Source organism: Hoplias malabaricus, chromosome 6 (genome assembly GCF_029633855.1).
Source record: "Hoplias malabaricus isolate fHopMal1 chromosome 6, fHopMal1.hap1, whole genome shotgun sequence".
Lineage (NCBI taxonomy): Eukaryota > Metazoa > Chordata > Actinopteri > Characiformes > Erythrinidae > Hoplias > Hoplias malabaricus.
The window spans coordinates 7,000,205-7,022,460 of record NC_089805.1 but is presented as its reverse complement, the minus strand read 5'-3'; the positions used below and the strand labels follow the sequence as shown (position 1 = coordinate 7,022,460).

At 41.0% G+C, this 22,256-nt stretch overlaps 2 protein-coding genes across 5 annotated transcripts; one reads left to right on the top strand and one right to left on the bottom strand.

Annotated features, from left to right (window-relative positions):
- Positions 1-826: 826 nt before the first annotated feature.
- On the bottom strand, positions 827-8,966 carry mfsd13al (major facilitator superfamily domain containing 13a-like). 4 transcript variants are annotated; one of them, XM_066675335.1, is made up of 6 exons: positions 8,869-8,966; positions 5,800-6,519; positions 3,937-4,091; positions 3,358-3,441; positions 2,403-2,543; positions 827-1,484 (listed from the first exon to the last, which is right to left on the bottom strand). In XM_066675335.1, exons 1-6 carry the CDS (start codon positions 8,893-8,895, stop codon positions 1,343-1,345), a joined length of 1,269 nt encoding a protein of 422 aa, XP_066531432.1. In that variant the 5' UTR covers positions 8,896-8,966; the 3' UTR covers positions 827-1,342. The 4 variants fall into 4 exon arrangements, with proteins under 4 accessions (XP_066531432.1, XP_066531431.1, XP_066531430.1 ...); XM_066675334.1 differs by lacking the exon at positions 8,869-8,966 and adding an exon at positions 7,869-7,945; XM_066675333.1 differs by lacking the exon at positions 8,869-8,966 and adding an exon at positions 7,612-7,862.
- A 402-nt stretch (positions 8,967-9,368) lies between these two features.
- cdr2a (cerebellar degeneration-related protein 2a) lies at positions 9,369-21,765 on the top strand. The gene is made up of 6 exons (XM_066675782.1): positions 9,369-9,562; positions 11,278-11,390; positions 12,913-13,061; positions 13,551-13,727; positions 16,620-17,109; positions 17,225-21,765. The coding sequence occupies exons 1-6, from the start codon at positions 9,478-9,480 to the stop codon at positions 17,570-17,572; spliced, it is 1,362 nt and encodes a 453-aa protein (XP_066531879.1). The 5' UTR covers positions 9,369-9,477; the 3' UTR covers positions 17,573-21,765.
- The last annotated feature ends 491 nt before the right edge of the window (positions 21,766-22,256 follow it).

The following is a 22,256-nucleotide window of genomic DNA, read 5'->3' as shown; positions in this document are numbered from 1 at the left end:
TTTTTATAAATGTTTTTTAAATGTTAGCCTAAATAAATGTACATACAAAAGAACTATTGGATTTTGAACATTTTCTAGTTACTTTTACCTCTTAGTGCTATAAAAGCAAACAACAAATTTATCACAAATTGCTAATACTCATTATAATGCTGATTATCAAAGAAACATACATTGGTACATTTTCAATTAATTCATTCATTTTTAGACTGCATATTTTATAAGGACTGGCGCCCCCTCTAGGGTGTGTTCCAGCATTCCCAGTAAACAAGGAACGTTCCTGGACGTTCAAAATAGGTCTAAAAGTAGTATGTCCGTCAAGGACATATTTTAAACGCCAATGGACGTCCAAAAACCATCTTAATAAGTTAGTTAAGTGGTGACCAATCGATAACGTCAGTGAACGTCCAAAACGCGTTTTATACAAGTAGTTTATTTCGGGACCAATTAATAACGTCAATGGACGTCCAAAATACGTCTAATAGTCGTCTTTTCAATGTCTGTGTTTGGACGTCTTTTCAACTTTCATTTTCAACCTTAAGAGAACGTTGATTAGACGGCAGTCATTACGTTATTTCAACGTTGAATCAACGGCTAAATGTTTACTGGGTTGGGCCCAGTGATTCCGGGTAGGCTCTGGACCCACCGAAACCCTGAACTGTATATTACAGATGAATGTACGTTGTATTCAATATTTATAAAAACAGGTGATATTCTAGAAATACTATGTAATTCACAAGTTTACACCCCAAGTCATATTCAATTAAAAAACTCTACAAATGTATGACTAAATAAAATAAACTAACGTGAATCCCATATTTTCAATATTTTTTTAAATTACACATTTTATTCAAAACAATTGAACAGGCACCCATTTATTACTGAACTATTTCTATGCTTAATGTATAAAAAGTCACCTTGTACACATATAATATGTACAGATCTGTATCTGTATCATCTGTATCAAAAATATTTTACAATAGAAATTAGATTTCTATACACAAGACCATTTCTAATATAATTTAACATGTCAATTAATGTTATATGCAGGATAGTGCATCCAATCCCATATGGAGTGTAGTGTATAACACCTTTCGTTTCACATTTCAGTTCTTCTGTTGCTTTCAGTTCCTTCAAAACAGGCGTCTAAACACATTCCCTTCACTCTTCCACCAGCAAGAAATAAATTGTTTGATTTCCCTACCATATTCACCCCGATATAAAAGATTTCTAATATAAACCAGTTTCAATACGCAAACCTCCTGATATAAAACAATTATTCTCCCCACAACGTGCCATTGTCCACAGATAGCACCCAAAAATAAACAATAAGCAAAATATTTAATCATCCCTCTGTGTATTTGGAGTCAGTGGTATGACTGTTCCTAATGGAGAATGGCTTCCACGCAAAAACCTGAAGAGCTGTCACACAAATTGGCACCAGGCAAACCAAGTGGAACATGGTGCTGTGAAGGGCATCCACTGCGCTGAGAAACAGAGAGAGAGAGAGAGAGAGAAAGGGAGAATGTTGTAACATGATGTTATCTTCTCATTTCGTTAAACACAAAAAGAAACCAAACACGTTTTACGTGTCATCTATTGAGAAATTCCATGAGCTTTTAAAGCAGTGATTATAACATGTAATAATCGTTAAGTACCACTAGAGGGCCACTGTTTCAAAGCCAGTCTGAGAAACTACCATTGTTTCTATATTCTTTTAATCATTTATCCGTTTATTCAGCCTACAGTCCTGTAGCCTCACCCATTCAGGTTAAATATTTAAAGTGTTTCAGGCACAACTGCTTTCTGAGTGAGCCACAAAACTGGACAGAGATCAGTTGCATAAATCAGCCTTAAAAGGGTCAGTAATAAAAACAAACCTGTGTAATTCTAATGACAATACAAATGACATAAAATCACAGAAACATTATAAGTAAGCCTCTAGGAAACAGACAAAAATCCAAGAAAAACAAAGCCATTTAATATTTTTTTTTTATTTGCTTAAGTAGGTTACCAGATCTGAGATGGTGAAAAAGAGGACTCGAGGGGGGCGGGAACGACTATTGACGTGCAGACTAACCAATTAAATATTACAGAGAAGGTTATCGACCAATAACGGTAGCTGTACAGTTAGACCGTCCAATCAGAAGATTTTAGGCTACTTTACCATGCCCCCTTCTCACTCAAGCGAACCAATCGGAGTAGGGGAGGGCGGGACTAGTTTGTGAACGAAACTTCTAGAAGTTCTATGTAAGCTCTAGAAAAACAAAATGCCGGACGTTGGTGAAATTCCGGCCGGACATTTTTTTAAGTCTAAAAAGAGGATACGTCCGGGTAAAAGAAGACCTCTGGTCACCTTAGCTTAAGAAAAGTACTATTCTATAAACAAAGGCTAGTAATGTTACCTTGGGTCTGTAACTTTTCCATCCTTTATGCCTTCATAGCCGTACTGATTCAAAATAGACACCACCAGCATAGGAGCCAAAGACTGTGCAGGTTTGGTGAAGAGAGCATTGGTTCCAAAAACCATTGAAGAGAGTGGAGAACTGGGGGAAGAGTAAATTAACATAACATTAAACATTTTCTGCAGGCCCCCAAGTGGCTGCTATTTCTGTTGTTTCGTCTACTTTCCTGTAACTTGATGTGCCACTGATGATGTGCATGTGTCTGATATGCAATAAAACTGGCTAAACAAAGTCGTCATTTTGAACAACGAAACTAAATCAGCAGATGGGTCTTTAAGATACAACAAATATAATGTAAGTGTTACTGCTTGCACTCTATAAGAAATATCATTATTTGAACATTGAATTTCACCCATACAGACTACCAAATTTGAGGAAGATCTTAAAGACTGCTTAAACATACAATAATACAAAATACTTCACTCTGAATATTAACAAAATATCTATGTTTTACCATATTAAGACCTATCGCTAGTTCTTGGTTAGTAGGGTTGTAATTGTAGTTTTTTTTTATGTTTTAATATCATTGATCATTGAGTTTAACACATGAATCGGTTCCACATGTATACATTGTATGTATGTATACATTTATGTTGTAAATATAAATGAAATTCAAAGACCACACTATTTATTTCAGTCTTGTTTATTGCAGATTTACAAAAAAATTCCTATTTTATTAAACCAGTGGATTATTGTATATTCAATTTCCTCAGAAATATCTCCTGAATAATTAAAAGTAAAAATAATGAAGACTTGAGCATTTGCATGATCACCATTAAATACTAAAATATGCACCAAGTATATATGCAGGCATAAATGTTGTATAAGGTTACACACTGGTTAATATCTGCTAAAGAAGCATCGTTAAACAGATGCAAAAAAGAACAGATTTTACCTGCGTTTGTACTTCTGCAGGTCAGAGTCGATGATGTCTGCCAGCGGAAGATTAAAGAGACTAAAAGCAGCTTGGACCACGATCCTGACACACATTTAGAAGGAGGAAATAAGTGTCTTACTTTTCCAGGATATGTCAACAAAACTATTCATGGAGCAGTGTACATTGTGTCACATTCCATTGAAATGAGAAAAAGCTAGAACTGTGCATAATCTTTATGAAGTACATCAGTTAGGGATTGTTCTCAGAATAATTTTAACCTTTTTATTTACAGCTAAACCAAAATAAACACATAGACACTAAGGCTGTGCCATATCGTATTGTTAACAATCATAATATTGTCAGTATCGTGATAACAGTATCGTGATAGCCCCCAATGCTCCTGTCATTAAACAGTCATTCAAAATGTTCCTACATCTAGTGTACAGCCTGTATGGGTAGAGAACGTTAATGTGGAAAAGGGGGTGAAACTAAATACATAAATATCAATCGCTTGTAGGTTTTTAAAGCTTGCTTAACAATGTAAAGTCCAGAGGGCACAAATGATGTGACATCAGTTCACCTTCTGTGAGCACTTACATGTTTACTGTGATGAACAGTGCTAGGGCGTAGTAGTAGCTTGGGCCCAACAGCATCATTGCTGCAGCAGCACTAGCCTCCACATAGAAGGTCATGAGGATGAGCTGATAGTATCCAAAAATTTGAAGCAGATTCTGGCTGCACAACACTAGTATCTGAGGAATAAAAGACAGGAATGACATTAGTATAATGAACACGTTACTACATAAAATGTTTCTAATAATAAATGAAGGATTACAGAGGCTACTTTAGAGCATTTTCACGTTGCACAAAGTAGTGAGATTTTTTGTACCAAAGAAAGTACCTAAAGAAAGTTGTTTTACTCAGCTATGAACCTATATAAATGTCCACATTTCCACATGAAGAAACACTCACAGAGCTCTAGTACATGACCAATAACTTCACTAGGATATGAATGAGAAAAGACTGATGATTTGTTGATTGCAGTATGCAAAGCTTTATCCTGATCTGGGTCACAGGTGGTCCGATGCCTACCCTGATTCAACACACACCATACAGGGTGCCAGTCCATCCCTGGGCATCAGCCACTCAATTATTCACTTACGCCTGATCGCATTAGTCCTAAGACAGTCAACATACTGGTGTGTGTTTTTGTATTGTGGGAGGGAATGTAAGGCAGGCAGACATAGGGAGAACACACCAATCTTTTGTAGAGTAAATGTTCTACCACCATGCCTTCATAATATGTGAATGTGATATGCGTTACTATTAATGACATGGGTCCCAAAGTGCCAAATAAATACATATATAATGCATGGGACTTGGTAAGAATTACACAGTGATAGCAACACCGCAGGAGAAATGCTAGCACAGGCTTCCAGTATCCGTAGTTTCAGGTGCTGCACATCTTGATGGTATGGTGTGGTATATGGGGTACAAAGATAGTGGGGCCATTCTTCATCAGTGGAAACCTCAAGGCCACTGGATATGCGAAATTGCTACATGAAGATGTGTTTTCCTCTTTATACACTGAAGCTGGCACGTTCCCTGAGTATTTCCAGCAAGATGGTGCACCACCACATTATGGGTGTCAGGCCCGAGCATTCCTAGATGAACAGTTTCCTGGAAAGTGGATTGGTCGTCGTGGGCCAGTTGAATGGCCCCCAAGGTCTCCCGATCTGACCCCCTTAGACTTCTATCTTTGGGGTCATCTGAAGGCAATTGTCTGTGCTGTGAAAATACGAGATGTTCAGCACCTGAAACTACGGATACTGGAAGCCTGTGCTAGCATTTCTCCTGCAGTGTTGCTATCAGTGTGTGAAGAGTAGGAGAAGAGGGTTGCATTGACAATCCAACACAATGGGCAGCACTTTAAACACATTTTATAAGTGGTCAGAAACTTGTAAATAACTCATGAAAGAATAAAGTTACGTTAAAAGCACACCATTGTTTTTCTTGTGAAATTCCCAATAAGTTTGATGTGTCACATGACCCTCTTCCCTTTGAAAAAACAAAAGTCGGATCCAAAGTGGCCGACTTCAAAATGGCTGCCATGGTCACCACCCATCTTGAAAAGTTTTCCCACTCCCCATAATGTGCCACAAACAGGAAGTTAATATCACCAACCATTCCCATTTTATTAAGTTGTATCCATATAAATGGCACACCCTGTATATTATTCCAGGTTTTCCATTTGTCCATTTAATGGGAACCGTTTTAAATTATTTATTTAATTAACTAGTTTCTTGCAATTCTTATATACAGGGTCAAAGGGCTTGGTTTAAATTACAGTCTGTGGTAAATTATCTAATGTTACAGACGTAAAAGACAAAAGATTAAGTTGAAAATCAATTAAGTTAATTCACTAAGCAATTCTGTTTTCAGATACACACTGGAGGGTACCTGAGGGCAGATGAATCCGGCTCCATACATGATGCTCTTGACCAGTGATGGGAGGACATCAGGGGGTATGAGATGCTCCACAAAAATCATGGCAAAATTGTTGCAGAAGGCCAGCATAAAGACTTGGAAGAAGTTCATCACCACAAACCTCTGAAAGTCCCGGTTGGTGACAATCTGCAACGTCATGCTGACCACTGAGGAGAACGAGAGGGTGGGCTGCTGAGTGTTTGGATCGGAGACCTTTTTGTCAAAGCGACCTTCGCTGTAGAGGCCAGTATATACCATACCAGCACAGCCCAGCAGGGAAACCAGAATGCAGAAGCCCTGGAAGGCAGCAAAGTTTTCCATATTATTAGAAACGAGCCCACTGAAGAGCACACTCGAAGAACCCAGCAGAGATGCCACCTGGTTGTACTTGATTAACCTCAGTCTGTTGGTGTGGTGGTCCGAAATCTCAGCAAATAGGGCACATTGAGCCAACAACACAAAGGTCAGCATGCCGTCAAAGGCACATAGTGTGACCATAAGGTGAATGCCACTCAGCCAGTCTCCGGGCCAGTAATCCCTCCAGGGGAACCATGTGAGTAGAAAGGCCAAACTGTAAAATGGCGCCCCATACAGAATGGACAGTCTTCGTATAGAACAGCACCGCATGTTTGAGTTGTCTTGAAGGTATCCAAACAGCGGGTCATTCAGCGCATTCCAAATCATATACACCACCTGTGGACCATGAGAGATGATAGGCTACAATTAATACTCTGTCCCTCAAAATGACATATATAGAAGGTATTCTCAAAAAAACAAATCACCTAAAAAAATACCTATATAACCCTGTACATTGGCTTCTATTCAGTATGCACAGATCTATGAATATACAACAGCACCTGCACGGTGGTGCAGCAGGTAGTGTCACAGTCACACAGCTCCAGGGACCTAGAGGTTGTGGGTTAGTTTCCTGCTCTGCGTGACTGTGTTTGGTGTGTTCTCCCCGTGTCCGCGTGGGTTTCCTCCCACAGTCCAAAACACACGATTGGTGGACTCAAAAGTGTCCATAGGTGAAGGACTGGTGCCCTCTCCAGGTTGTGGTCCTGCCTTGCACCCACCGAGACCCTGAACTGAATAAGCAGTTACAGATAATTAATGAATGAATGAATCTATCCACACCATTTGCCTGCAGTTCAAACCTGTTTTCTGTTTATAATGTAATAAAACTCTACTTCCTAAACATGCAAGTTTGAGATGGTTTTGAAACTTTTCCATTTCAAAGCATAAAAGTGTTGACTACTTATTCATTCATTCATTATCTGTAACTGCTTATCCAGTTCAGGGTCGCGGTAGATCAGGAGCCTACCTGGAATCACTGGGCGCAAGGTAGGAACACATCCTGGAGGGGGCGCCAGTCCTTCACAGGGCGACACACACTCACACATTCAAACCTATGGACACGTTTGAGTCGTCAGACCATCTAATAAAGTGTGTTTTTGGACTGTGGGAGGAAACCGGAGCACGGTTTTATGGCGGTCAATAAATATAGCACTACTACTGTACTGTGTTCACTATTTATCTAAATCAATTAACTTTCCCATAACGTTTTGGTTTTGGAACGCTGCATTAGAACGAGACTGGCGATATGGCAACAAGATCATATCGCGATACTTCAAGACTTTTCACGATACTCTTATGTGTATTGCGATAAGTTCTTGTCTCGTTCTAATGCAGCGTTCCAGAACCAGAACGTTATGGGAAAGTTAATTGATTTAGTTACACAGTGAACATTTGTACATGAGCTTGTATAATGAGTTGTTCTCTCACCTGAGACTGGTGAAAAGCTGACTCTGATATTCTGTACTTGTTCAAGAAGAGTTTAACGTAATAAAAGCTAAAAATGCTGTTCATCATGCTGGACCCTAGAGTGGTCATGGCATAAGCCACAGCTGGAGGGTGAACTGAGAATCTGAAGAGGTGCCTCATGATGTGTTTATAAAAATAAAACACTTTTACTCTGTGAATTAAAACAGCTACCACCTGAACACTAATCTAGAGCAAATGTTTACTCTCTGCATCCGTACCTTGACAAACTCGTTACATTGTGTACGGAAGAAGGCGGGTTTTACCATCACACGAGTCACAAATCTCCAGCACTCGGCTCCGTTCCAAACCGAGGGAAGAACCCTTCGCATCGAGTGCACGCTTCCATTTGTTTTAAATCTGGAATTAAAATCTAAAACTCAACAACCAGGTAGAGAAGAAACAAAGCACCTCTGATTTATTCTGATACTCTCCTTTTTTTTATATATATAGGGATTTGATCTTTTTTAGGAAACATGCCTGTGATTACCAGATTTAAGTCCACTTCCACTCATGGATTAAAACCCTAAAAACTCTCTGTTCACCTAAATGAAACATACAGAAGTTCTTTCCAAGAAAAATCTCCCAATGCATCAACTCTGCACTTTTGCGTTCATTCATTCATTCATTCATTGTCTGTAACCCTTATCCAGTTCAGGGTCGCGGTGGGTCCAGAGCCTACCTGGAGTCATTGGGCGCAAGGCGGGAATACACCCTGGAGGGGGTACCAGTCCTTCACAGGCAACACACACTCACACATTCACTCACACCTTAGGACACTTTTGAGTCGCCAATCCACCTACCAACGTGTGTTTTTGGACTGTGGGAGGAAACCGGAACACCCGGAGGAAACCCACACAGACACAGGGACAACACAACAACTCCTCACAGACAGTCACCCAGAGGACACCCACACGGACACAGGGAGAACACACCACACTCTTCACAGACAGTCACCTGGAAGAAACCCATGCAGACACAGGGAGAACACACTACACTCCTCACAGACAGTCACCCAGAGGAAACCCACGCGGACACAGGAAGAACACACCACACTCCTCACAGACAGTCACCTGGAGGAAACCCACGCAGACACAGGGAGAACACACCACACTCCTCACAGACAGTCACCCGGAACAGGAATCAAACCCACAACCTCCAAGCCCCTGGAGCTGTGTGCGTTCATTCAGTATGTACAAATTAAATTAGTCCCAGTCTTACCCCTCCACCTCTCAGTCGACAGCTCATAAGCCTGCCCTGAAAATGGACTGTTTGAATTCATGAGTTTGAGACTCTCTTTGGAATATTGTGACATTAACTGTTTCCACTCACGATAATCAAATTGAAATCAAGCTCCACTATTTAAAACCTCAGCCAGATTTTTAACAATAACCACAGGTGTTTCTAAAATGTGTAACGTCTCTTAAATGTGTAGCCTAAAACGTGATATTAAGGATGTAGATAAAATAAATAAAGGACAGTGTTTGAATTGAATTATTTCCACAGTACGACTGTGACGCCTCAGTGCCTATGTAGGCAGCATTGTTTCCCTTTAGAACGCACCCAGTAACCGTTTGGGTCCCGCCTCCTTTCTCCTCATGGGCCAATGGTAGTGTCCATCACGCAAATGGGCTGGTTGTTATGGTGCCGGGGCCCCGCCCCTCTGTTGGAAGCTAATGCTGAGTTTGCCACGTTGCTGCTGATGCAGATCCTGAGCAACGGCGGCGTGAGGGAGTACAGCGCTCAGACAAAAGAACTGATGTATTAGGACAACGGATTGTTCGGACAGAACGGGGCTGGCGTGGTATTGGGCCCTTAAACCTAGCGAAAATGTTAACAGACTTGATAGTGGAGGAGGGATTTGAGCACAGCAATGAAGAAGATCTGTGGTATAGCAGAAAGGACCTGGAACAAGGTAAGGAACACCTTGTAGTTAATGTTATAATTTGTAATATTAATTTTCCTAACAGCTAAAATACTAACAGCCTGTTTGTGTAGGAAGACATTTTATTCAGTGTTATGGTTGAGTTGCATGTGATAGACTTGTGCAAGCAACTTCAAATATTGAAGCTTACAGCTGGTTTGCCCTTTGATAAAACCTTGAATGAGTAAAATAATCACAAGCCTAATGAAATATAAACTTGTTGGACCTCGTTTTATATTATTTTACGGTACTGGTGTAAATTGTATTCAGATATAACTGTGGATTGCTGTTGCTTTCCCTGAAGCAAAGACATAGTTGTGTCAGCTGAAGGTCACGCCCATAGGAGCTCCTTTAAAATCTCTGAATGTGCTGCTGCAGTGACTGATGCAGTGGACCAGCAATAACTGTCTATTTAGAAGTGTAATATAGCTTTATATGCCCTGGGTCTTATCTAATTCTTTAGGTTTATGGATGGTAAGCAATGGAGTGCTAGGTGTTTTTTTTTCAGACATAAACATACAGTGATGTGCAGAAGTTGGAGACCACTCTTCATTTGTTACATTTCCACTCAAAACAGTGTTAATTTCCAAAGACGTGTACGAAATATACAGTGTATTAAACCAAGATTACAAATGTAAAATAATACCCTTGAATAAAGAAGGAGAATGAAACAATACAATATGTCAAATACCAAACTGGAGTTCCTAAAATGTTAAATCTGTCAGGAAGCCATTGAGGTGAGTAGGAACCAGGCAAAATAAGATCTGCATTTCAAACAATGAAGCGCCTATTTCCTCACAACACAGGGAATGTGTTTGGGAGGGGATGGAACGTGAGACCCAGTAAACAAGAAACGTCCCTGGACGTTCAAAATAGGTCTAAAAGTAGTCTGTCCATTAAGGACATATTTTAAACGTCAGTGGACGTCCAAAATCCATCTTAATAAGTTAGTTAAGTGGTGACCAAATGATAACGTCAGTGGACGTCCAGAATGGGTTTTATACAAATAATTTATTTCGGGACCAATTATTAACGTCAATGGACGTTCAAAATACGTCTAATAGTCGTCTTTTCAATGTCTGTGTTTGGACGTCTTTTCAACCTTCATTTTTAACCTTAAGAGAACGTTGATTAGACGGCATTCATTACGTTATTTCAACGTTGAATCAACGGCTAAATGTTTACTGGGGAAGCAGAAAATGCAACAAACTTCTAAGACTGAACTTTAGAGGTGTGGAAACATATCCCACAGATCTGAGGTTCTTAATAAAACTAGTCTCCAGCTCTTACACAATAAATATACTGAAATGTAGCTTTGATACTGTATATTAGTGGTTAAGGCTGTTGTTCCTACAGATGCTAAAATATATATATAAATATAACATACATTTAATAATAATTTTGGCTAGAAATGAAAGTGAGGAAGAGTGGTCTCTGACTTTTAATCAGAAAAAGTATTTTGACCTAATGTTCATGTTGCAATAAATAATACACGTTATATAAATGTGTATATATGTATATAAAGTAGTCACCATATCCTTCAGAATGACTACGTGAACAGCTCGCAGTCCTTGTTCTAGGATAAGACTCCAGTGACTCACAGCATGACATTGTCTGGCATTTGGCCGGCAGGATATCCTGAGCCTTTCGCTTATGCTGTGCTTAATGTTTACTGTTCCGTCTTTTGTGTGTGCGCTTTTGGGCAGATTTACATTTGGCCGCACAGCTGGGGAAGACGTTGCTGGACCGGAACCATGAGCTTGAGCAGGGGCTTCAGCAGATGTACTCCACCAACCAAGAGCAGCTGCAGGAGATCGAGGTTAGATTTCCCTCTGGCTCTGTTCTCCCATTTTTACGCTGTTTCTTCACAGGGGATAGTGTCCCAATGGGTTCATGTTCCACCAACTATGACCATAGTTAATTGTTTGGAAATGTCTGTGTGGTTTTTATAGCATTCAACCTCTTGTGAAGTCAGGTACTGATGTTGGATGCATGAGTCTGGATCACAAACACTGCACACACTCATCCCAAAGGTGTTAAATTAAACCCCAGAGAATGTACATTCTCTGTTGCGTAACCCAGGACCTGGAGGCTTTATCCACATCTACACAAGCTGTGCATTCATGGTTCAACGTCCTTGTTGACGTGGTGTGCCTTAAGAAGCTGAAATCGCAAGTTATGTTTACCGTCTTCTGAAAATAGAGTGTGTATTGGGTTCAAGCAAGTGGCTTCTTAGCTCAAGTGTATTAAGCGTAAACTGTTTACCACAGCCTTACTTGTATCCACCTGATATGTAGGATATTCTCTCTACTTCACTTCCTCCTGTTTACGATATTAAACCCTTGCGTACTTCTACTCTCAGGAGGGAGTAGAGTAAACACCAGAGGATTTCCTATTAACGCACTCTCTCTTTCTCTCTATATCTCTCCATCTATCTATCTCTCACTCTCTCTCGCTATCTTTATTTCTCTTTATCCTGCCTCCTGGCAAGCCATTAAGGTCATAGATAGCCTCCAGTGATTCTTACCCGCGTTTCTGTGTTTGGCACTGGGCCTGCTGTGAGATAAGGCAATCTTAACTGAGCTCTTAGCTGTGATGTAACCTCTGCTCTTAAGTCGTAGTCTATTCAAGCCCTTAACCATTCGCCTTAAAGGAACGGACACAGGAAAAACACCATTAATTCGCTTACGAGCGCAACAATTTGTTTAAATACCAGGAACATACACTGCTTTTCTCTGTGTATGCATATATGAGAATGTTCGTCTGGAATTGAGCCAGCTCATAGGAAGCTTATCTGTCAAAACGAAATCCTATAAGTGACCCCATCGGTTTAGTTTTACACTTCTGTTACCTGTGTTGAAATCTGATTATGTTGAAAGAATTAGGGTTAGTTTGTCACACAGGAAGCCATTGGCCATTGTGAAATACCCTTGACCTAATCCGGTTGTTTTACACTAAGCTTAAGCTTCATTCACACTTCACTTCACAAAGTAATGGGTTCTATGTTGCAGTGTTAAAACAGCCGATGTAAATAATCGAAGTTTGTGTTCTAGGTATGCAGCTTAGGGTTGGTAAATTGATATATTATTTTGCTTTTTAGTTGTCCACAATTCATAGCTCCCAGCTGTCAACAGACAACGCTCAACTAAACAAACATTACTCATGGCTGCCCTCTAAAGGTTAAATTGCAGCAAGTTATTTGTTATTGAGTAGCACTGGCTTTAATTCAGCCTATCAGTTCTCATTCTCATTGAGATTCAGGACTGTTTGATATTCTTGTTTTAATTTTTAATCTACATCGTGGATATTTTTAATAAGGGTTGTGTGTCCTTGTTCTTCAGTACCTGAACAAGCAAGTGGAGCTCCTAAGGCACATGAATGACCAGCATGCAAAAGTGTATGAGCAGCTGGACACCGCAGCACGGGAGCTGGAGAATAGTAACCACAGCCTGATGCTGGACAACCGTGTAGCTCAGGGAAAGATCCAGAGGTGAGCCGCCAGGGACAAGGCCTGGTATATGTTTTACGTTTTCGTTTTCATTACACACCACTGAAGTTGCTCTGTTGTTGACATCAAGTCCGTATACAAGATATAAGCTGGGTTCCTTTAGGGCAAAAATTAATGTGGTTTTCAGAAAATTGCTGTCACTGGATCCTCTACATTACAAGGTCATTAATGAGTTTTGCTGCACCACTAGCGATACCACTTCTACATTAAGTATTGACATGTATCCATTGGAGTCTAAGGTCTTTTATCGGTATAGAGTTCTATATTGTTGGGTGTACCACGCGAATGGCCGTGGCATTATCCTATTTAGAAGACAGTCACCTCATGCTGTGAGGTGATCCAGTTAAGGAGCAGGAGATACAATAATAACGTTATACATACTTGTCATTTTCACAATATTTTGGTTGTTGGGGATCAGAGTGCACCACTAAAAAACCACCATCAAATACATTATATATAAATTTTTTCCAGCCTGACTGAGACCATTGACGCCCTCCAGCTTCATATGGAGAGTCTGCAGAAGCAAGTGGAAGAACTGAAGGCAGCTCAGTGCGAGAGGTTCAGGAAAGAACGAGCCGAAGCACGCAGAGGCCTGGCAGCCCAGAGTGTCTCCTGCCTCAAAGAGCTCTATGATCTGCACCATGATACGTGAGTGTGCTTTCTTTCTGTAATGAGTATCCTACCACACACTCATACAGCCAAGTGGGCATGCTCCAGCATGCAGGAAAATATTCTTGCCTAAATCTTTACCTGACACAGATCACACCACAGATCTGATGTAAAATATGAGAGCGGTACAACGATCAAATTTCCATCTTACCTCAAATGTAGCTTATTGACCTTTTGTAATTTGCATCTTTAGTTTTCTACTTGAACTGTGGTGGAATCTGACTGAAGTCAAGGCAGATTAGTTATTTGAAAAAGTTTTGGCACACCAAATAACCCGTTTTGTGGATTTTCCGACTGAGAACAATGACGCATCCTTTGCTGCTATATATAACTCTATATAAGCTATATATAATATATATTTGATATAACTCAGTCATGAGGACATCGGTGCGGTCAGATACTGATGTTAGATGATTCACTCGGGATCCCAAACACCATGCCAACTCATCCCAGAGGTACTGGATTGTCTTCCATTGCTCTGCAACCTGGTGCTAGGAGACTTCATACCCCTCTAGCCAATGTTTGGCATTGGCATGTTGACCTTTGGCTTATTTGTGGCTGTATTCCACCGCCTTTTTATGCTTTTCTTTGGAGACTGTAAACCTTAGAGCTTTATTCAGCTCGTTGAGAGTGAGAGTCCTCTAATTATAACGGCCATCTAGAAAGGTTTGGGCGTATAGACCAGTGTATTTTCGTCCAGTTTTAGATAGAAGTTTATGTCAAACGTTGTCTGAAAACACACATTAACCACACCTTCTGTTAAACCCATCTCGCAAATGATGTGTGACTAGTGTAGTTAAACAGTTACAGCTGTGGCAGGCTCTTTTAAAAGGCTCTTAAGAACATAAACAAAGCTGGATTCCTGTGCCGATTCCATGAATATAAACACATACGTGTATTATACTAGTTAAGGATGGCTTTAAAAGGTAACCATTCGCACAAGAACCTTTTTATTTATCTACCTTTTTAAATACACATACTCGGTTCACTTAAAAATGAAGAAATCCAGGGACTCAGGCAGACCATCTGGGTCTCTAGACATGTCCTCAGCAGGGCTCCAGCTCATGTGTGACCTCTCTGGTCTGAGCCGTGACATGTCCTGATGCATTAGTACCTGCCTGCTGATCGTGCATCTTAAGGTTATTCCGAGCCAGACACCATAATCTACTCTGACTTCCCTCTCATAATCCACCGACCTATAATCTGATCTTCCTTTGTCCTTAACTGGGGCTGCTAGGTAAACAAACACATAGCAGTGAGGAACACTGATGACCGGTTGGAGATTATCTCAAAACCAAACATTGAAAGCGGAAGTAATGCACAAACTGTAAAACAGAAAGATTTTGGTGACGTTTTCCTGTTTCCACAGCAGTGTCCGTAGAAATATTGTGTGTGTAATTCACATAATTCACACCTTTTTATGAATCACCCTCTTGGGGTGGGGTGTAATATACCACTGTTGTGAAATATATAATCAACTCAGAATGAGAGCTGGTGAAATTACAGACTCGATGCAGTGTTAATAACAGTGTACACCCTATCAGCCATAATATTAAAATGTCATTCTTTTTCTCTACACTCATCATCCATTTAAGCTCCACTGACATATAGGTGAAATACTGTTATTTTACAGTACAGCCCCTTCTTCAAACAGGTCTTCCATGGTCAGGACACCCCACTGGACCACCACAAAGCTGGTATGGTTTGTGTGGTGGGTCATGCTCAGTGCTGTAGTGACACTGACGCAGTGGTGATGTGTTAATGTGTGTTGCACTGGTATAAGTGGATCAGACAAAACAGTGCTGCTGCAGTTTTTAACACTGTGCCCACTAACTAGCCACACTCAGGCACACCTACCTCTATTTATATACAGTAACTGTTAGCGCACAGTGTTGGTCTTCCTCTAACCCTGCTGCGGTGGTCACGGGACACTGACTAAAAGACACTGTTGGCCAGATATTTTTGGTTGTGACTCTGAGGTGTGTCATTTTTTGAGTCTGATGTATTTGTACACACCACCACATCAGTGTCACTACACCTCTGAGAATGATCCACTAGCCACATAAAGTGGGGGTCTTAACCATAAAAGAACAAGGCATAATGGAACCTAACAAAGAACTTAGAGTGTAGAAACAAGGACATTTGTAAATGTCAGGTGCTCTACATGTTTTATTTTCCATTGTAGCGATGTGTTGGAGGCTTAAAAATATTCTTGTGGAAATGTGCGGCACAGTGGCGCAGCAGGTAGTGTCGCAGTCACACAGCTCCAGGGACCTGGAGGTTGTGGGTTCGTTTCCCGCTCCGGGTGACTGTCTGTGAGGAGTGTCCGCGTGGGTTTCCTCTGGGTGACTGTCTGTGAGGAGTGTGGTGTGTTCTCCCTGTGTCCGCGTGGGTTTCCTCCGGGTGACTGTATGTGAGGAGTGTGGTGTGTTCTCCCTGTGTCCGCGTGGGTTTCCTCTGGGTGACTGTCTGTGAGGAGTGTGGTGTGTTCTCCCTGTGTCCGTGTGGGTTTCCTCCGGGTGCTCTGGTTTCCTCCCACAGTCCAAAAACACATGCTGGTAGGTGGATTGGCGACTCAAAAGTGTCTGTAGGTGTGAGTGTGTGTGTCTGTGTCACCCTGTGAAGGACTGGCGCCCCCTCCAGGGTGTATTCCCGCCTTGCGCCCAATGATTCCAGGTAGACTCTGGACCCACTGTGACCCTGAACTGGATAAGGGTTACAGATAATGAATGAAGGTTGTGAAAATGAATAATTTTACTAACAAGCCAACACTCATTCATGATCAAATTTACAGTCTTCTATGTTTAGGGTAGCTATATTCTCCACTTTGCTATTCGACCAACACCTGATGTTCCCTTTGTTCCCCTGCAGACGGCTGAGTTGTGAAAGCCTGAGCTCAGAGCGTTTGTGGCAGGACAGGAGGCCATTGGTGGAAGAAGAGAACGAGACCCTCCAGAGCACCCTGAAGACCTTGCAGGCTCAGCTGGCGAGTGAGCGTGAGCGGCGGGAGGCCGCAGAGCGGGCTGCTGAGCTGACGGAACAAGAGAACAGGGTTCTTGAGCACCGGGCGGCTCAGTTGGAAGGGGCTAGGAGCAGGCAGGTGGAGCTGGAGGCAGAGCTGGAGGAGCTACGGCTACTCTGGCGCTCTGAAGCCCCTAGCACTAAGCCCACGGAGGCTCTGCTGCCCGACAGCGTGTTCTTCCCCTCAGAGGAGAAGGGGAGGACAGAGGATGAGGCGGAGAAGGATGAAGAAGAGCCAGTGCAGGAGAGACGCCGCTGCAGCAGTGAGAGTTATGTCCGAGGCACATGGGCTGAGGAACTGAGGCGGGGGCATGAGCGCATGTGTGTGAGACGAACCGAGGTACTTTGTTTCAGTTCGTTTATAATAACTCAATAATTAGATAAATTATTTTGGTCATCGAAGGGCTCAAAACCCTCCACAGCTAATTAACTTTTCTCTTTATTATTCATCAAAGGGTCACTCTCAGACAGTGAGGCAGCGTGGGATATCTCTGCTGAACGAGGTGGATGCTCAGTACAGCGCTCTACAGGTAAAATACGAGGAGCTGCTGCGCCGCTGTCAGCGTGGAGCCGATGGTCTCAGCCACAAAGCCGTCCAAACACCAGCTTCACGCCGCTCTAGCTCTGCGACGACCATCGCCACCACAGCTGCAACCGCCTCCGCAGCAACGGGCCCAGACCTTCCTTCAGACGAGCTGCACCAGCCGGAGTATAAGGCCCTGTTCAAAGAGATTTTCACCTGCATCCAGAAAACCAAAAACGACCTGAATGAGAACAAGGCCACGCAGAGTCAGGAGCAGTAGAGTTTCAGCTCCAGTTTCGCTGTTGATAGTATTGCAGTATTCTTACCTTTACCTACCCCCTCTTCATCCTAGACGTCAGGGGGCTTTGCACTTACCTCGCTTTGTGTAAATGTGATGATGCTTGTGTGGAGATAGCTGCTGGAAGCTACTCTAACAGGAAGTCCCAAGGTGATGTGGTATTTGCACTATGACACCTGTGCCTGTATTCAACAGTAACCATAATGTACACCTTCCATGCTCCAACTGCACACCTCACTAAACAACAGCGCAGAAAAAGGTCAGGTATGACAGTGTTTTAGGGAGGCATTTAAAATAATAATAATAATAAAACAAGTGGAATGTTTTAAGAGTAAAGCCAAGGATTCAAGAATAAAGTAAAGTTTTATTATGTAAAAGGGCAATTGAGAGAAAAACAGCAATTTGGAAAACAATTTGCAATTTGTTGTGGAAATAATGGCAGCAATAATTCTTAAATTATTGGCTTTATTCTTGAAATTTTACCTCTTTGTTCTCAAAATCTTGTATTTTTACTTTTTAAACACTGTCTCTAAATAGCCGTCATACATTTGGTCCTAGTATTTTGTACCAAATGTTTTCTGACAAAGTCCAGTTGCGTAGAACCAACTGGAAAAGCCATGCATGGGAACGACACCTGATTGTAGACCTGCATTCGTCCGCTCCTTGTTTTTAAACACTCTGCAATCTCGCTTGTTTGTGGTTAGGCAACTTTTTTACTTCTTCATTATTTCCCAGGGTAGTCTTAGCTTTAGTCTAAAAAACAAAAGCCAATTCCTGGGAATTAATCATTAAGATCTATGTTACCATTGTAGATTGGTGAGATGAAGGCTTAAAATCGTGTTTTTTTGTAGCCTGATATTTAACCACAGTCTAGGGATCATGCTAGTGTTGATGATGATCAGTAATTTAAATTTAAATTCATTTCAAATGAGATTTGTGAAGCTAGTTCCGTGTTTGGAACAACGTCCTTTTCATATTTTTAATTTCCTACAAATTTCAGCTTACCTCAGCAGTGCTGTGTATTAATAAAGTGGGCACAATGAGGCTGATTAGACTGAGGCAGAGGCTTGGGACACATACAGCACAGTAAAAAAGTCAGAGACCACCCTTCATTTGTTTGATCACCAGTCGGAACGTACATAAAGTTATTCAAATTTCAACGTAAGAAAAAACGCACAAAACACTTGACAGAAAAGTACACAGGAGCCTCAACAAATACAAATAATGTGCTTTTTCATTGAGTAGGGTTTTCAGCCTTCAAAGTTCAGTTGTAGAAGTTGCAATTTCTGCCTGATCCCATGAACATTTAGTGATGTTGAGGTCGTGGTTCTGAGGCGCATTGTTCTGGGAATCTGAGAACATTAGCACATTTTGCTAAGCGTCTACAATTTATTTTCTCAATAACAGCTTCTTGACAGCTCCGCAACCTTTGACCTTCTACCTTATGCATGTTGAATAAATAAAAGGTGGTCTCTGACTTCTTCACAGTCCTGTACATGGCTTATTGTGTATAATGGTTAATTTAGAGTGCGTTGTAACTCGGTTTGCTGGAGATCAGAGTGCCTGGCTCCACCATTTTGAGGTTGCACCACTCTGCACTTTATGCAGATCTTATGATCAGGTTTTATGTTTTCTTATTTATTTTTTTCACTTTGGTGTAGATAAGAGATTTATTTATTTTCATATGTTTTGCATTTGTTTTTGTTCGTTCACTGTATTTATCTTCTGATTTTTGCCTGTAGCAAAACTGCGTAGCAATACTGGGCTGCTGCATTCCTGAGTCTGAGGCTACACTGAAATTTAACCCATTGGTTACTAACACTGATACTATGATGTATTTATGGATTAGCTTTATTAGAATGTCTCTTAATACTAGGTGATTATTGCTTGCACGAGAGGTCATGTTTTGAGCAACAGAGGCCTATGGAATGGATGCTTATTGTTTTATTGGCTCAAAGGCCAGACTTAATCTTAGTGGTGATATACATTTTATGGCCAAATGTTTTTGAACACCTTATCCAACATTTCTTTTGATATTAAGGGTTAGTAGGAAGATTGTCCCCTTTTACAGCGGTAACTGTCTACTTTTCTGGGACAGCTTGGAGTATTTGATAAGATAAAAGCGTTATTGAAGTATGATACTGATGTTGGATGATGTTTTGGAACATAAACACCATTCCCATTCATCCAAAAGTACTGGATGGAGTTTCATTGCTTCACAGCCAAGTGGCTTAATGCTGCACTTGCCCGTATTCAGCAATGGGCATGGCTCAGGTGCCCCCTATAGCATCTCTTTTCATTGAATTTCTTTATTTAAAGATTATGCAAGCTGTACAGAATAGGTACACCTTAAAAAGTAGCTGACTTTACAGTTAGCACGTGGTGTCTTTGCTTTGGGCAGCTGGTCCACTTTGGCCCTATGGAGGTGCTGAATTTCTTAACACAACGCATGTGAGACTTAAACCCTAAACCAATGGTATTATTTTCTACATCTAAACATTTTCTGTCATCCTGGGTTCTGTTGTAATATGGCTTTGTGGCAGTGAGATGTTTGAAAACGTGGCAGTTGTTGGATTCATGTGAAAGCTGGGTCTAGTTTAGAGGTTACAGGAAAATAAATGTTGAGAGAACTGAAGGTGAGGAAATGGCCTCCAGGCTCCGCCCACAAAGTGTTCTGTTCTGATACGTTCTACCGTCATAATGACTTTCTAGATGTTTTATATTAATATGCATTGTTTTCGCTTATTTCAAACAGGGGTTGTCACCTTAGCTCAAAAATTAGCATGCTGGCTAACACAATGATACGTAACGGGGGAGGGGAGAGGTCAATCCCACCCACTCAGGGAGCTAAGCCAATTGTGCCCTCTGAGGACTCCTGGAGGCATCAAGAGGGATTACATGATTCATTTTTTTTTCTTTCTTCAAAGAAGTTGGACCAGTCTAAATATTAAGTCTATAAAAAGTGTGATTGCTACATCAAAATAATGACTAATTAATATTTTAACATTTATTTCTCTCCCAGATTAAACAAACGTTGTCAACATCAGTAAGTCACGGTGAGTGAAAAACATGACAAAACAGATGTGAAACAAACATGAACGTGAATCATGAAGTAAATAAACAAAATTCAAACTTCTAAAATCAATATTTTTACTTGTTTCTGCCAGAAACCGAATGCTTAATGTGTTTCTATCGGATGTAAGAGCAGTGTTTGTTGTCGGAGCTTGGATAAGTCAATGTAGTTTTGTTGTTTAGTGGCCAATGCACTGATGACTGAACACAGTGAGTCAATGGTAGAGGATCTGAGTGAATATGGGTGGATCGTATGTTATGTTGAGTTGAGTTTGACCCAAACACACAGTGGGTGTTTAGCATTCCTCATCTCAATGTGTCTTTTTATAAGCGACAGCTTGGTGATTTTCTGTTTCCAGGCTGTAGGAGGGACACACATAACCCGGCTCTGCTGGAGCAGTTATGAGGTCTGTTTGTTTTTTTTTTTTAAGGACTGAGATGTTACTTGAGACAAACTTACCTCAGAATCCTCCTTCGTAGACGCATCCAACAACATTCCTGACAATCCTCCAGGCTTCCACTGGAACGTGGAGGATATTAGACCAGGAACTTTGTACCAAGTTAAAGGAACAAGTCATTTTTAGTCATATTTAAAGTATTTATGAATGTGATTATTAATTATTTTTATGCTTTTTCTATAGAGGGCATCTCCCAAGTGATTCACAATCAACTTGCTTTGTAATGCTTGAATTAACCCGTTTATGCTCCATAGAGTGGGGGTGGCCATGTTTAATACCTTTTTTTCCTTTAAGAGAGCAAATAAGATGATGAATAATATTTTGATTATGAATGCTGGGTCGCATATGGCTCAGTACATAAATTGCTACTTGAAATTGCTTGTAAAGAAGTGTTCTCGTTTCAGCCCGTCCTAGATCACCTTTGTCCATTAATATATGGCCACTGATTTTTTTTTTTTTTTTTTTTTTTGTTTCTGACATTTTTTTTAAAATTAATGTTATTGAAAAAGTTATAGAATCTAAAACAAGAAACTGTTACATGGTGCTAAAATTGATAGACCCTTTATAGTTCAATGCCATAGAAAATGCCTTTTAAATATCTACAGCATGTGAGGCTTAGTGACATGAGTAAAGACTAACACCTGCTTAGGGCTTAAAAAAAACTGATTAAAAAGATTCGCAAACAGTCAAGTCTTTTCTGTCTTCATTTCACACTGAAGCTGCAAAATAGGGAACTGGTGACCTCTCTGGTGGAAGTGGAAGGACGATTTTGTAACATGGTGGGTGCCATTGACATCAGCTTGGACACTGTGAGGACTAAAATATACCAGAAATGTCAACACGTTCATAATGTGTTTGTATTTTGTTAATTAGCATAAGGCGCAGCAGGTAGTGTCGCAGTCACACAGCTCCAGGGACCTGCTCCGAGTGACTGTGAGGAGTGTGGTGTGTTCTCCCTGTGTCTGCGTGGGTTTCCTCCGGGTGACTGTCTGTGAGGAATGTGGTGTGTTCTCCCTGTGTCTGTGTGGGTTTCCTCCGGGTGCTCCGGTTTCCTCCCACAGTCCAAAAACAAACGTTGGTAGGTGGATTGGGGACTCAAGAGTGTTCGTAGGTGTGAGTGAATGTGTCTGTGTCTG